The 17,193-nt window shown below is 40.4% G+C and overlaps 1 protein-coding gene across 10 annotated transcripts in view; it reads right to left on the minus strand.

The window, feature by feature from the left end:
• The window catches only part of OXR1 (oxidation resistance 1), a 355,200-nt gene that overhangs the window by 226,090 nt on the left and 111,917 nt on the right, over nt 1–17,193 (minus strand). For 9 of the 10 annotated variants that reach the window (XM_071421385.1, XM_071421381.1, XM_071421378.1 and 6 more), the window contains one exon: nt 6,220–6,298. In XM_071421385.1, the coding sequence (XP_071277486.1) occupies nt 6,220–6,298 (79 nt within the window). Of the gene's footprint in view, nt 1–6,219; nt 6,299–17,193 lie in introns of those variants that run through there. The other variant, XM_071421387.1, reaches the window with a different exon arrangement.

Genomic DNA, 17,193 nt, shown 5'->3' on the forward strand with positions numbered 1-17,193 from the left:
ATAGCTGAAGTGCAAGTGTAATCCTATAATTAAATAATCTGCGGGCAATGATCAGACACTTCTACAGAAACTCCAAGATATAGCAAATAAACACAACTAGGATAATTAAATACTTCTGAGTATTGGACCTACAGCATGAAGTTGTTGTAGAAATAGAGATGACTTTAACAAACCATACATGCCAAGTTATTTGGTTAGCTCACGTAAATGCCTTTAAAAGGCTCTACATAAGACAGAGTAGAGCCTTACTGTGAAATAGAATTCTGTAAAAATAAAATTGAGAACACATTAACAGTTTAGAAAAGTTTAAACAGACTTAAATTTATTCTCTATTTTCATTTCTTAAAACATCCAATATATTCAGGTATTGATTCACCTTTTCTAATTGGCGATGCAGTTGCTTCAAGAAAATTTTTTAAAGCTGTTCATGATTGTGTAAAAATTTTATGACTTTATTTGTATGTGTAGGAAGTTAAATTTTTATTGGATGGATTGTAAAATTAAAAATATGTATTTTCTGTCTTTTATTAGGCATACAATCATTCTATTGGAGCTTAGGTTTCAGCGTATGAACATGGGTTTTTGCATTGCACTGGGTTGGGCTGGGATGCAGTTAATTTTCTTCACAGCAGACCATATGGTGGTGTGTTTTGAATTTGTGATTAAAAAAACTGTTGGTAACACATCAGTGTTTTGGCTACTGCTTACACAGTGTCAAGTTCTGCTCTGTTCCCCACTCTGTACCCCTGTCTGTGTCTGTTACACACTGGGCTGCCCATGTACATCTGTATTCTAGACTGCATCTGTTCTGCTTGAATAAAATCCGAGTGTCACAGCTGCCTTATCATTTTACATTAGTCAGCCTCCAGATCCCTAAGCAATGAAACAGTGCAAAAAATTAAAAGTTCATATTTTGGTAGTGAACTTAAAAAGAGTCCATGTCAATAGATATTATTTTGCAGTTCACTACCATAACAAAGTTCAGCAATAAAATAGTTAATTCTGTAACAGAGAATACATTCACAAAGTATGTTATAGCTTCATTCAAGGAGTGTCACTTCCAATTAAAAATCAAAAGAAAGGGGATGGTGAGCAGCAGAATAAGGGTCAAAACAGATAATTATTTTTGTATACTTACAAATCCCAAAGAAAAAACTTTGGCATATGGTCCTAGTGTTCAGTAATGGACAGGGCTTTGTGGGCATCCATTTTCCATGCTTTAGAATCTGGCAGGGGTATCAGGACAAACTTAGCAATAGTTCAGGTCTAATGCAATCAAAACCATGACATTTAGAAACCCTGTGTAAACACAGTCTCCCTGTAACTATAAGAAAATAAGAAATTAGGCTTATATTATCTTGAAAATAATCTTGAAAACACTACAGTCTGTTCATATCAGGAGTTTATAACATAAGTAAACATTATTTCCTTAACTTTCTAATCAAAACCAGATATGAGAAAGTCAGTAATTGTCAGTGACTAAAAAGCTGATGTGTCTTTCCAAATTGCATCATCCTCCTATACCAATCATACTATTTGTCCAGCTTAACTATTATCTAAGTTCATAAACATGGCAATATGATTAGACACTGGAAGAGAGGTTTGTTTTCTAGTTATCACAGGATTCAAATTGCTGCTGACAGACCTGGCCTAAGAAAATTGACTGCAGCTTTCCAGGATGGCTGACTGGAGTACAATTTGGAAAGAAAACTATTTGCCTCCAGAAACAAATGCTGTGTTATGAAACTCTTGGACCACTGGCCAAGACTGACCTGGCCAACCATCACAAAGCACCAAACCAGCCATCAGCACCCAGCAGAAGCTACCAGCTGCATTGGCCACAGTGCCTGAGGCTGGAATCACACCCTGTAAATAAAATGCTCTCCACAAAAAAGAGTACAGTTAAAATGCTGAGTTCATATCAGGGCAATCAGGGTGCCTGAAAATCAGAGTCCTTCCCTTTTTTTGTTTTTTTCCTTTTTCTTTCTTTCTTTCTCCAAAATAGTTTGAGTTAAACCTGGTAACACTGGCCCTCAACAGCCTAAGTGCTGGCAGCAGATCAGCAGATCACATAAGAGCCCCTCTCTTAGCCCTATGGACCTTCCTGAGGTTGAAACCAAAGGAGGAGAAGGAATCACCATACTTCTTGCAGGAAAAAACAGAGTTGGATGTGGCAGCTAATTTCTAACTACCCAGAGGTACTAGTGGACCCTCAGGACTAGTGGACTTACAGGACCAATGTGGTATTCTCTGCAAGACCATCTAAAACATATACCATGTGCAAGGCTCTTAACAAAGGCACAAATGGATCCAGCTCCTGGAACAGAGCACTATCACACACACACTTCAGCAAATATCCTTGTACTCCTCACAGCCTGCTTCTCACAATTGCTTCCTTCAATCTGCTAAACTCATTTAGGGACCAAATGGCTTGGCTCTGAGGGCTGGGTTTGTCACTTAGGCTATCTTTTGAAGCACTTCAATCTAGGCTAGAGAAGGAAAAGAAAGCTGAGTGAGCCAAGCAGGGGAAATACTCTCCAGTTGCATGGACAGTTTAAATGAGCTATACAACATGAGGTTTCCAAACTACAGAACATAAATAACTGCAGGTAAGAATATCCCTATGTGGCATTCACATTCTCTGGAAAAATCCCTTTGCCCCAGATTTTTCTCCTGAGAAGCCTCAGAGAAGGCTTATCTCATTTGCTTCTCCTGTGTTGTGCTCACATGTGGAATGTGTTTGGAGATTGTTTACCCACAGGTGATTGTTTCATTGGATTCTGGTGTGAGTTGTTTTCACTCATTGGCCAATAAGGGCCAAGCTATGTTGGGACTCTGGAAAGAGTCGTGAGTTTTCAGTAGTATCATTTTAGCATTGTGTAACTATCCTTTCTGTATTCTTTACTATAATATAGTATAGTATTCTTCAATATAATAAAGTACCATAAAATAATAAGTTAGCCTTCTGAGAACATGGAGTAAGATTCATCATTCCTCCCTGCCACGGGGGTCCCTGCAAATGCAACATCCCTGAACATCATGAAAACAGTGGTAGGTAGACAGTCAGACCTTCTGCCTTGGCTCTCATATATTGCTACATACTAAAATCTTAAATCTAAGTTTTTTCACTCTGTAAGATCACACTTCTAATTAGTTACACACCCATAATCCCAGTGTTATTAATAAATTTTGGAAGGCTTCTCTACAGTCTTAGGTCAAATGCAGTGTTCTCTTGTGGTTCTGTGCCTTTCAGCACAGAAAGTTTAAAATTCTTAGTAACTAGGGTTCCAACAAGACCGACCTTGCAGATCCTGGGTATGCACTGATTTGGGGCCTCTCTTTGCTGTGCTTCTTCCATACATAAGGTTGGTTCCCACAAAGTAAAAATCCCTTCCCTAAAGTCATTTAAATACTTCTGTATTCCACTTGAGGAGAATGGAATCAGCAATTGCTCTTGAAAGATAGCAGTAAGTAACAACATGAATAATACACCATACAGGAACTCATTGGAATATCTACTGACCTCTGCTATTTCAATGCTGGTGTTTATTGCAGATTAAATTAATTGGAGAAAAAACAGCATGATAGAGCAATAGATGAGAGGAGAACACAGTAACAACACAGAGAACAACAGTTCAGCCTTTAAAATCATGGGATCAGCTCTCAAATTAAACTGAAATTAAGAGGAATTCGCCTCTTTGTTAGCTTTGTCAGTTCACATTAGCAACAGTCTCTTATAAAGCAGCTGAGAAATATCTGCCTCACATACGAAGTTTTTCAAAGCTTTTGTGTTTGGAGAGTCACTTTTACCAGCCTGTCCAACAGGGATTATCCCCTAAAAATTAACTTTATATGCAAAATTAAGAGAAAATTGTCAACGAAAAAGCAGTTGAGATACTATATACACCTCACAACTTCCATAGATTTGGTGACAGGAGATAACTCCATTTTTGAGTCAAAGTTATGCAATTTCATGAGATTATAGAGATTCATAGAGATTATAATTAGTAATATATTATTAGACTGAATTAAAACCAAATTTTTCAAGAAAATAAATCTTAAGTTATCCTTTCCTCCAGAAAAACACATTTGTTCTTTGTTATATCTCCAAATGAATACAGTATTTCTTTTTAGGAAAAGAACTAATGTATCAAACCAAGATTTCAAAAACTGTTAACAGAGGCAGTTTATTTATAGACGTTTACAGCCTTTAAAAATAATCAACAGAACCTCAAGATTTTCTTGATCACAATAAATAGTTCTCTATGAAAATTAAGTTCAAAGCATACTGCAATAGTTAGAACAGAACAACTGACAAGTACTCAATCACTGCCTAACTAAACCATGGTACCAATCTCAAGAATACTTGTAATTGTAATGTCCTAGTCTACACATAGAAGGCTACTGTTATGGAGGTCTACTGTAACACTTTTCCTCCTTTTATTTATTGCAAGTGATTCAGAACTGCATAAAAGTGAGAATCTGCATAAAGTGAGGTATAGCAGAACACGGTACAGCAGAGAAACAAAGAACTTCTGCTCCCCAAATGCACTTTTTTTCATAAAACCTTGTTTGTACATATGGAAGAGAATTTCACATTGTTTGTAATATTCTTTATGACTAATTTTCATTTGCATAGTAATCAAGATTAAATTTGTGAGAAAAAAAAAAAATTTCAAGCCTACTAATCAATTCTTTATTTTGCCATTCCTTTATTGCACTAAGATAAAGAGGTAATCCTAGGAGGGAAAAATTGTTTAGGTCAGGCCATAGAGAGTTCATAAGGGGTTAAACTACTCACTGGAAAAAATAACTAACCCGCCTAAATATAATGTAATATAATAAATTATGTCACTTAGTAGAATGTCTTTGATTTACTTGAGTGCTAATATTTTGCAAAGACAATTAGTTAAAAGCAGAAATCCTCAAATGGGAAGTTTTTGATTGTTACTGTTCCCTCTTCAGCAGTTATCTCATACTCATCACACTGACAAAACAAGGGATTCTGTCCTTATCTAAAAATACAAAGTTTCATTTTAATGGAAAGATACCCTAAAAATGTATTACATATGCATCTTGTATACAAGGTAGCAGTCTGGAGTTGGCTGCCAATCCCCCTTCAGCCAGACACAAAACCCCTGCTGAATTCTTGGCCATGTGAGTGGGAGCACAGGAGAAGGGGAGCCCCGGGCAGCACCCTGACTCCAACAGGGCTGCAGCTCACACTGAGACCTCCTGCAACTCATGCAGGAGCTTCAGAAAACCAAGCAGATTTTTCTTATCATTTGCCACCTCTGACTCCTGCAGACATGCAAGATGCTTCTTCAAATGTGCCTCTTAAGGAGAAGGCAGCCTCCCCCCTTCACAACAATTCAGAAGAGTGAGGCGTTTCTCCAGGTGCCAGATTAAAGGAGCTCTGCTGCTGCACAGGGCAAACATTTCACTAGGCTGCCATGCAACTGGGGCACAAGTGCTGAAACCTTTGACTAGCTTCTACTAAAAACCCAAAAGCTGCCAACAAGCATAAAAACCAGGGAGTTCTCAATGAGGAGAATGGTCTATAGTATCTCTGTTACACAGGAAAATCTCCCTGCCCTGCAGGAGACCCAGAGGTGCAGTAGCTGATAACCTGACAGGTGTCTCAGGGTGCCATGAGGGCTCCTGTGGCTGCAGGAGCTGGGGGGGGAGCAGGGGCACACTGTCTGATGACAGATACAGATTACCTGATGCTTATCAGAGACACATGGACACAAAACTGTTGAGTTTTTGGAGTCATTTAGGGTATGACATTAAATCACAGAGAGTAACAGATGGACAGTACCTCATATCAGTAGAGACTCCCTAAAATGACAGAAAATAATCTATCTTAGACTTGTGCTTTGCTGTCCTGGTGGTATTTTCCATACTAGAAAGCAGGAGGGATATCCTCCAGCACTAGTACAGTGGCATTCTTATACATTATACATTTGGCATTCTTGCCTTGGGGATTCTCTTTGCCATTTAGGCTACCTGGCCTGCATGGCATGTACCTGTCAAAGTAGGCCAGGGCTTTACAGCAAAGAAAACCTAACCATTATAATAGAAAAAGTTACATATCTAGCTGATGTGTTTTTTATAACAATATTTTTAGAATATGTCAAAATTTCAGATTAGTCACAACAGCCATACTATTTTGGTTTTTTTGAGATGAAAAGCATAAAAAAAATGGTGGAAACTGACCTCTTAGTGGCAAACATGATGGTGCGGGCTTGTTTCACATTTATGAATGCAGTGCTCTGCACAGGCTGCTTATATTGACCTGGATGAGAAGAAAAAGATATATTTTTAAATCAAGAAACTCAGAACCTTGCTTTTAATATCCTGAAAAATAAATACACATAGTAACCATCTTCCAGTGAAACTTCAGAGAATAACTGGCAATTTTACAGAAATAAAAAGGTTAGCAAAAGTATGCAAAGGGTAAGGAACATGAGATAAAAGTTAAAAAAACCCTAAGACTAAATCCTCCTAGTAGGGCTTAAACCTGGCATTATTAGAGCAGTTACTCAACAAGAGTTAGGCATAATAGTATATGATAATGCAACATCTAAAAGTCCTTGCTTCTTACAGTGAAATTCATGTGCCCAAGCAAAATGCATGTGCTTTAAAGCAGCAAAACAGGTCTCTCTGAATTTCCAGTCTCAACAAAGCTACATAAATTTATATCTTAATTGTGTTTTGGTGCTCAATTTGTTGAATTACTATCTCAGTAAATTAGTAATTTTTCCAGAAAGAAAACATTATTATAAATAAGAAATTTCCTGGTGTGGGTCTATTTATACAGATTAAGTATTAATTTTATATTTATATATATAAAATATATTATATATATTAATACTTAATACCTCAGGAAATATCATCATTATTATTATTATTGTTGTTACTATTACTATTACTATTTATTACTATTACTATTACAAAGAGAAATTCCAACTTCTCCATAAAAATATGAGATTACAAAATATTAGAATAATTAGGTCAGGAGAAAGTGCCTAGTCCAGCCTTCAGTTCAAAGCAAGTATAATTGGATCATTTTGCTTACAGGTGTGTCAACTTGGGTCTTGAACATGTCCACAACCTCTTCTGGAAACCAGTTCCTGTACCTCATAACCACCATGGTAAAAATAGATTTTGTAACATCTAATCAGACTTTTCCATATTATACCCTGTGTCTACTGCCTCTTATCATATACTTTTATATATCATATATACTCTTATATATCATGTGTCTACTGTCTCTTATCATACCTCCAAGAAAAATCTAGCTCCATCTCCTCTACACCCTTCACTCAGGTACTTGTTATCAATACTGAGGTGGTCTCTTGCCATTTCTGACCCTCAGTTGATTCAGCTCTCTCAGCCTTCTGTTGAATGCCATTTGCTACAGTCTCCTGGCCAGTTCATTTGGTGTCCATAAGCTGACATCCTTCTTGTTCTGGGGAGCTCAAAACCAGACAGAGTGCTCCACAGTCAGTCTCACAAATACCAAGCAGAAGGCAAGGATCTTCCCCTGACCTGCTGGCTGTTTTTGCCCATGCAGCTGAGGGAAACAGGTGAGTTTCCTTGCTGTAAGGGCTCCCTGCTGGTTCTCATGCAAAATGCATCTCACCAGGCCCCTCAGATCCCTTTCTGTACCACTGCCTCCCAGGCATTTCATCCCCAGCCCATCATTTTACACAAGGTTGTTCCATCCCACTGGAAAAACCTTGCACATGCTTTTGCTGAAGATTCCTGTAAGGTTCCTGCCAGTTCATTTCTTCAGCCAGCCCAGGTCCCCCTCAGTGGCAGCACTGCCCCCCAGCAGCTCCTTCCCCAGGCAAGTCAGTGCCTCATTCAGTGTGTGGGTCCCCAGGAGAGGCCCCTGGGGCTCTGCAGCCCCACACAGACCAGCAGTAGCCTCCCTTGATGTGCCACCCAAGTCCAGGGCTCCAACATGCAAAGGGCTTTAGCACCAGTCTGCGACAGGGAACCTGCCCTGTGGGGTGCTGAGGCCACCCCTGCACCGCCCCACACCACTGCAGGCAAGTGTGAGCAGAGATGCTGTGTGTCTCTGCTCTGCTAACACCTGGGACAAGGCTGACACTGCTGGTCCCCAGGAGCTTCACCCTCCCAAAGCAGGATTCAGGCATTTCCAGGAGCAGCCAGAAGCAGCTCCCAGCAGAACTGAGAGCAGAGACTCAAAATGCTGCACAAACTGGGAAGAGCAGCTATGAGAAGACCAGGCAGTGCTCTGGAGGCCCTGCAGACTCCCAGCTCCTCAAATCAAGCCACTTTTGCAACACCAGTTCACAGCACTCTGGTCCACCATTGCCAAAGGAGCAGCTAAGTAGCACCTGGAAAGTGCCAGCCCCTCCAGATGAAGCTTCTGCCACCAGGTCCTTCCCACAAGAATGCAGCAGCTCCCAGCCCTGGTTCAGCTCCCTGCTGATTGCCACTGCACATTCAGACTGCCCTCACCGTGCATAATATTGATGCCAGTGCAACCTTTCTGCCCTTCTCTCAAATGTTCAGTTTAAAGCAAAAATAGCTTACAAATTCAGACATTCTATCCCAGTTTAGTTGATTTGTTAAATGTAAATGGGATATCTAAATACAAATGTTTTGTCCATCAGGAAGAAGCTGTGATTACATGATCTTGACTGACAGGAGAATTTTTGTCTACAAACTCCCTTCTAAATTTGTAAGATGCTCTGGGGGACTTCACGTCTCCATGTCAGATCAGATAAAATGACACCAGGTGAAATGGCTTGTTACTTCCAGATGAGGAAGCAGCATTTTCACAGCACTATATTTCATTATGGGTTGAGGAATGACATTTTTGTCTCAATTTACCAGCTGCTCTTAAAGCATTTTCTTTTTTGGTTTGTGCAGGCGTTTTTGGGGTTTTTTTGTTTGTTTTAGTGTGTCTCCTTAACTTGTACAGCTGCAATAAGTTGAAGGGAACCTCCTTCTTCCTCTCCACACTCTCTTGTTCCAGAATCACAGCCTTGCAGCTGGGCAAGAAGCACAAGTATCATCAGCCTGAAGTACATTTTCCTTCCCATGCAATTATTCTCCCTGCCACTTACTAACACCAGTCCCTCTACACTGAGAGCATAACAAATGCCTGCTTCCAGTTATTTGTCTTGATTGGGAATTTCTGAAAGCTTTAAGTAGGCCAAGTGTCCACTCCAACTGAAAATCAATGGTTTTGGGGCATACACATTCCCAGCATGTTCTGAGAAGTCACACTCCAGTTCCCTATTTGTGATTGTCAGGCTAACCAGAAGCTATGCCTATACTGTCAGATATGCAGCTCAGAGATGAAACATGATCAGATTAAGGATTGCAGCTCAGCCTCTGCCCCAGTGCATGTAATAAGTGTCTCAAGCCATTCACACAGCTGATTATACAACATGGACCCTAACTGTGTAAATGTGCTAAAAGATCTGAGTCAGGCATTCAATTTCTCTTAGAAATAACAAGGTTCAAGCTCCAGAATCCAATTCAGAGGTATTTAAATTGTGACCTAGAAGTCCAGCTCCCATATTTAAAAATGGCAGTTGCTTATGACCTCGTGAGCATCTGTGGAACTTTGACACAGAAAATTTTAAGCCAAATTTATTCAATCATTTGATGATCTTTTCCATTTCCAGTAAAGAACATCATTCATAAGCATCTTAGATTAGTAGGGAGGACTGCCTTTATGTTTGCAAGCACTTTAAATGAAGGGCTCTGATGTTTTCTGTCTCTTTTTGGATATAAATAAAAACATTAAGGATTGACATAAGGTACTGAAGTTCTCTGGAAACAGGACAAGCTATTTGAGGGAAACCAACAGGTATAGAATTGATGAGTAGCTGAAGCAGGTCCCCTTGGTCCCCCTGAAGGTGACTGGTGCAGAAGTAGGAAGAGGAAGGTGTTGGATACAGAATCACTGAATTGTTTAGGTTGGAAAAACCCTTTGAGGTCAAGCTCAACCATTAACCCAGCACTGCTACCTATCTCAGCAGAAACTTTGCTGGCCTCTTCAACTTCCTTTTCCTTCAGGCACAACTACCCTTTCTGGGGGAAAAAAAAATTTAAAAGACTGATACAACTGATACAGTAACAGAATATATTAAATGAAATATTAATTCAAGCTTTGGACTTTTTTCCTTTGCAAAGAAAATTGTTGGTTTTGCACAGAAATATTTCCCATAGCATTTCTCTGGCTTATTGAGGGTAACTGTGTCAACTGCTGCCTTTCAGCTGAATCTACTCCTTCTCAGGTGGAAGGAACTGTCCTCAGAGCATAACAGCCTTGGAAAACCACCCTCACTTTCCTGCAGTCACCTTGCATGGAAGCAGATGTGAAATATCATTCATCTACTTGGAGATAAATTCTGAAAGCTATGACTTAACAGCAATACTGATTTTAAAATGTCTTAAAGAGGCTACTAAAACTGGCACAAAATCTCAGTGAACCTTTTCATTTGCACCAGATTTAAGCATAATTTACAGAGATTCACACTGACTGCTGAAAGCCATGCAAATCTGAGCACAAGGATCAAGAATAAAAATATTCTCAGTTAAGAAACAATTGTATTAGAGCATAAAATGTGGCAAAGGATGTTCATACAGAATTACACAATAGGATCTTTATCAAAGACCTGGAGGAGGCAATGGAATGCACAACCATCTAGTTGGCAGATGGCCTCAGATTAGGGGAGATCAGTTGATATGCTCAGAATCCCTACATTGGAAGAGACCTTCAAGACCATTGAGGCCAACCCAGCCCTAACACCTCCACTAAACCATGGCACTGAGTGCTACATCCAGTCTTTTTTTGAACACATCCAGGGATGGCAACTCCACCACCTCCCCAGGCAGGCCAGTCAAGTACTTTATCACTCTTTCCATAAAAAACTTTTCCCTAATATCCAATCTATATTTCCCTTCGTGCAGCTTAAGCCAAGGCTGCCACCCAGGGAGAGCTGGACAGGCTAGAGGCATGAACTGACAGGGATCTCGTGAAATTCAGCAAGGACAGATACAAAGTCCTGTATTTAGGAAGGGAGAAACTCTTGCAATGGCATAGGCTGGGCACTGCCTGGCTGGAAGGGCAGCAAATTGAGCATGAGTCAGCAGCATGTTCAGGCAGAGAGATGGTAAACAGCATTCCAGACTTTATTAGCAGGAACAGGGCCAGCAGACAGAGGGGAGGGATCATACTGCTTTATTAAAAAGTCATCAGACCCTTCCTGAAGTACTGCATCCAGTTCTGCAGCCTGCCCTTGATGTAAGAAGGACGCTGATAAACTGGAGCAAGTTCAGGTGAGCACTGAACCTCATGGCCCAGAGAGGTTGTGCAGCCTCACTCATTTGAGTGTCTCAAAACTCATCTAAATAAAGCTCTGAACAACCTGGACTGATCTCAGAGCTGACCTTGCTCTGAGCAGGAGGATGGACTAGAATCCTTCAGAGGTCCCTTCCAAACTGAGTTATTCTGTGATGCTGTAAGTCTAGGTATGAAGAAGGGAAAACAGAGAAGGGGATGTGAAATGATGTTTGAAGCTGGGATCATTAAAATATGCTGGTACAAATACAATGACAGGATAATACTGTTTTCTGCTTGAAGGAAACAGCAAGTGTAGCTTCTGTCTCTAAATCCACACAATATATTCAATGTGGTGGTGTAGCTGTGCTCTATCACTCATTCCCTGTTAGATCATCCAACTCTGCCTGTAGGCAATTCAAGACAAACCCTAACTAATGTAATAGGAAATCATTTCTTTGCATGATCTCTGTGGGCATGCTAAAGAAATGTATTGATTTTTAAATTGAAGAAAAAGACAGGAAAAAGAAAACATTTGCCCTGCATACTTTACCCTCCTTCACCTTCATGGTAGCACACAGAGCTTCCTTTCCTAAGATTTCAGGATAAAGGGACATTTCTCTACATCTTTTAGATGGTCTTAAAATCTAAGTTCCTTGGAAATCTAAAATGGGGGGGAGGGGGTAAGACTGCTAAAAACTGCTTGTCCTCCTCTTGGCAGAATTGCTGGACCATCAATTATTTATTATTAATTAAGCAGTGGATGTGGATTAAACAGCATGAATACAGAAAAGACTCACAGGCAATAGCCAGAACTGATCAGGTTTTCATTATTTTTCTTTATTTACAAAGATTTATAAAGCTTGATAAAGTTTCTCCCATCCTCCCTTCTTTCCTGGCTCAACTTTACTCTTGACTTCTATCTCCCCTTTTAGGCAGCTCAGGGGGATGAGGAATAGGGGTTGTGGTCACCCCAAAATGCTTCATCTCAGCTGCTCCTGCTCCAGTGTGGGGTTCCTCCCACAGGAACCAGCCCTTCATGAACTGCTCCAAGGTGGGTCCTTTCCAGGGGTGACCTGTGCCAGCAGACCTGTACCAGTGTGGGCTCCTCTCCATGGGCTGTCTGCGGGCTGCAGCCTCCTTCAGAGCTTGCATTGCCGTGGCACAGCCTCTCCACTGGCTGCAGAGAGGATGAGAGTGGATGTCTGCTCCACCATGGCTCCCCATGGGCTGAGGGAGGGCAGTTTACTTTCTTCTGCTCTTCTCCACAGGCTGCAAGGAATCTCTGCTCTAACACCCAGACCACCTCCTCCCCCTCTTTCTTCATCTTGGTGTCTGCAGAGTTGTTCCTCTCCTTTTCCCCTCACTCCTCTCTCAGAGCTGCCCCACAGGTTTTTTTACCCTTTCTTATAATAGTTATGACAGAGGCACCACCAGCATCACTGACGTGCTCAGCTTTGAGCAGCAGCAGGTTCACCTTGGAAAATCTGGAGCTAGCTCTGTGAGACATTGGGATGGCTCCTGATGTCCCCTCAGGGAAGCCACCCCTGCAACTTCCCCACTACCAAATCCTTGCCATGTAAACCCAGTTTTATTTCTGTCTGATTACAAGCCATTTGAGAAAATGTATCAGATTTCCATATGCTGCAAACAAAATATAACACAGTTATATAATTTACAGCAGCAGAGGGAGGACTGCAGGGCTCATAAGTAATTCCACATAAACAAAGATGTAGAGATAAGACAATTCCTGGGACCAAAGCTGATGAACTGCTCTTTTCTGTACTTTTTTGCTCTATTATGAAATGTAGTGGCACTGGAAGCTAATCCAGTATTTCACAAGCATTGTATTTTTTAACAGATAAACACCCTCTCTCCACAGAATAAAATAATGTCCACTATATGTGATCAGCAGCAGGGAACAGAACTGTACAGACCTGAGTCTCTAGTCAGCCAAACCAAAGCTAGAAACTCCTGGAGGATAGAGAAATGAAGATAAGCTTTGGCTGTAATTATCTGAACTAATTCAAGAGACTACAGTGAGTACAACTCAGATAAATAAAAAAGAATATGTCAAGTACATGAGTTTATTAGCCTATTATCATAAAAAGAGGCATAACAGGGGGGTTTTGTACCTAATTACAGAAGCTAGAGACAACAACAGTAGTAGATTCATCTTAGGAATACACAGGTTCTGTTCTTCAAATTTTGACTTTTAAACTAATGCTATGATAATGATTTTCATTTTAATTACAGCTCCAGTGGTAATTACTTATATCTAAATTAAAGATGTCACTTAGCTATACAGAACTAGTGATTTCAATATATCAATTTCTTATTAAATAGACACTCAAACACTTTCATTTTGTTTAGTTTGATATTCAAAAAGAAGATAATAAAAAGAATGACATTTACTCAATACAATGTGAAGAGTATTTGTGCTTAGTCACTAGCTGGTTGAAGACTATACCTCAAGATTTGATAATGCAGGTTTTTCCTAACTGTATTAAATAAAGCTCTTCTCAGTTCACTTACTGTCTCCCCTAATCAGCTGCCAAGACTATCTATTTATTCCTATGATCCCAACACCAAAATATTCCTTTCATTCATAGTCACTGTGGTTGTCATTCACTTAATGACATTAATGGCTTCCATGCTATTTGAAAGTCACGAATACAGAAATGACAATATAAAATATTTACAGAACCTTATTTTCCTTTCACAAATTATATACATCCAGTTTTGCTGCTTTCTACTTCTGCTCCTTTTGAAGATGAAAGCTGTACAGTGAAGTTCTCAGCTAGAATCAGATCCAAGAGTGCTGCTGCCTATAGACTCTATCACTCTCAGACCAAAATTTTGGGCCAGATCTGTAAGAACGAATAAAGAGGTCCTTTAGACCAAATCATAGCCTTTCAGTTTGGTGAATAACTAAAGCATTCCACTTCTTGGCACTATGCAGCTTTCACCCCACCAAGCACAGCTGTAGCTCAGGTGGATTTATCATAACACAAAAGGCTCATGTGTGACTGTGGCCCCTAAAAGTAATTCATCACTAATTTCTCTCTCAGTACCACCCTGAAAAACACTGGCTGCAGCACAATTCTAACTTTTCACTCCTAAAGATCAACAGACCAAGTTCCACTGTTTTTCTTTCCAAGCAGAAGTTACAAAATTAACTCTCACAGAATATACTATTCTTAGAAGACACATTTATTTATTTTACAAAGTCAGCAAAAAATAGAGAGAAAAAAAAAAACCCAGGAGCACCCCAAAACTGAAACCAGCCAATGATACACTCAACGAAGATCATGCTCAACTTTTAAGGCTCTATTTGGTAGAACAAACAATAAGTGGATTAGTGTCAAAAATTTAATGAACACAGAAGAGTGCTAAACAGTTAAAAATTATCAGGAGACTGCTTATTGTTTAGTCTTTGCCCAAAGCAAAATATTATGTATTTAAGCCATTTCTAATATATATTGGCCTAACTAGAACCTGTTGTTAAAAACCTCAGAGGATGGAGACTGTACAACCTGAAATCCTTTGTGATCCTAACATTAGATATTTGTTCCCTGTATCAGTTGCAGCTGGCTTGTAGCTGCCAAGTAAATTTGGTCATATCAGACCTTCAACCTCAGCCAGCCTAAGGTGAAACAAGTCCTGAGATGAGGCAGGGATAGGCTGGATTCAAATCTCCACAAGACTTCACATTCCATCCACAGCTGCAGACTGGGCAGGGAGCTGGGCTGGGTGGGGTCACACCAACCAGCAGCTTAGATCAGGGTGTTTCAAACCCCCTGTATAAAGTCAGTTTGAACAGCAAAGCTCTCTGCTGTCACATGGATCTGAGGGGGGTGTGGTCCCTGTCTCCAACCACCGACCCCACAAAACACATAATCCCCTACAGAATAGTTCCCAAAACCAGAATTCTTTGCCACAACTCAAGCTTGTTATTTGCTACTTTCCCAGCAGACACAGACAACAATTCTTTACTCTTTCTCACAAAAAAAATATTTAAGCACTTTTCCCCTTGTCCCCAGTGGTTTGGGTTTTTTTTACACAAAACATTCATGTAAAATTAATTTTTTACTAGACATTATGTTTTTTACGTTTCTGATCACCCTTATTCACATTTTAAACTGTAGATACCCAAAACTGGAGATGGTATTCAATGCAAACTGAGTAAAATAGAAATTATTTGCTATCTTTCATATGGAGATGCTGGGTTTACATTCCATTTTGGTATTTTTCTTCTTCCTCATCAGTCTATATCAGTAACTAACACTCAGTTTGCTGTAGTTCTCTCAGGATTTTTTCCCAGTGTTCCTATAGAGCTAATCATTCTGTAAATTCTTGGAATTTACCAAACTCTGTCTCATATCTGTAAATTCTTGGAATTTACCAAACTCAGCAATATATCACACTTCTCAAAAAGAATTTATGAATGTGATTGCTTCAGCCAGCTTCCTATATATCTTAGTTTGGAAATCATTAAGCTCATAGGAGTTCAGGTTTGAATAATAAATTAAAAAAAATAAAATATCGAGTCCATCAATCATCTGTGGGGCCAAAATACCATTGACACTAAAGCTAGAACAAGTAGTCCAAGTACAGCATATTTTACCACCATCACCCTGCTCACTGTCATGTAGAAGGACAGGAAATACTGCACTGCTGTTAACCTCTGCTGTCCCCAGGCCAAGAGCTGGTAAGAACAAACCACCTCAAAAAATAGATTAAAATTATTTTTCCCTTACATCTTCAGATAAGAAATGTCTTATCTGAATTGCACTAGAATGCAAGATATTTCTGTATTTTCTTGACATGTGTCCTTTTGTCTCTTACTCTTGCAGCTTTCAACTTACTTCATCTACTGTCCTCCCCCTGCCAAAAAAAAAGGGAAAAAAAGTCAGATCTGGACTACCACAATCTCATATTCTGCAACAGCAATGTAGCCTTTGACCAGAAAAACAACTAAAGAAATGTCTTGCACAGTCCTGGGCTGCTACAAGTTTGCCATGTCTCTGAATAGGCCCCTGTGGCATAGATACCTTTCTCTAGCAGCGTTATAGCCATGGGTGCAAGGAACAGACCATAGAATCATAGAACATGTTCAGTTGGAAGGGACCCACAAGGATCATTGAGTCCACATCCTGGACCTGCACAGGACACACCCCAAAATCACACCATGTGCCTGAGAGCATTGTCCAAACTCTGCTTGAACTCTGTCAGGCTGGTGCTGTGACCATTGCCCTGGGGAGCCTGTTCCAGTGCCCAGCCACCTCTGATTTCCACCTTTTTCCTAATCTAACCTAATCCTCCCCTGACACAACTTCAGGCCATTCCCTCCAGTCCTGTCACTGCTCACGACACATGAGCCCCAAAGTGCTCAGCCACTCCTGACAGGATGGGGACTTCAGCCCCTTCACCAGCTCTGTTGTCCTCCTCTGGCCACATTCAAGCACCTGCATGTCCTTCTTAAATGGTGGGGTACAGAACTGTGCTCAGTGCTCAAGATGAGGTCACATCAACACCAAATAAAGTGGGATAATCCCCTCTTTAGCCCAGCTGGTGGTGCTGTGTTTGATGCCCTGGATGCAGTTTGCCCTCTGGGCTGCCAGGGCACACTGCTGGCTCCCACTGCCCCAGATCCAGCACCCCCAGGTTCCTTCCTGCAGGGCAGCTCTCCAGCCACTCCTCTCACAATTTATACTTGTGCCCAGTGTAATTTTGTCCTAGGTTCAAAATCTGCCTTTTTTATATTTATGATTAGGAAGGTAGCAGAGCAGACACCAAGAGTTAAAGCTGAGTATTAATATGATCCCTTCAAGTATAAAAAACATCTCTGAGACCAC

This window comes from Agelaius tricolor, unplaced genomic scaffold, assembly GCF_023055355.1.
Source record: "Agelaius tricolor isolate 1412-34295 unplaced genomic scaffold, bAgeTri1.0.p SCAF_2, whole genome shotgun sequence".
Taxonomy (NCBI): Eukaryota; Metazoa; Chordata; class Aves; order Passeriformes; family Icteridae; genus Agelaius; species Agelaius tricolor.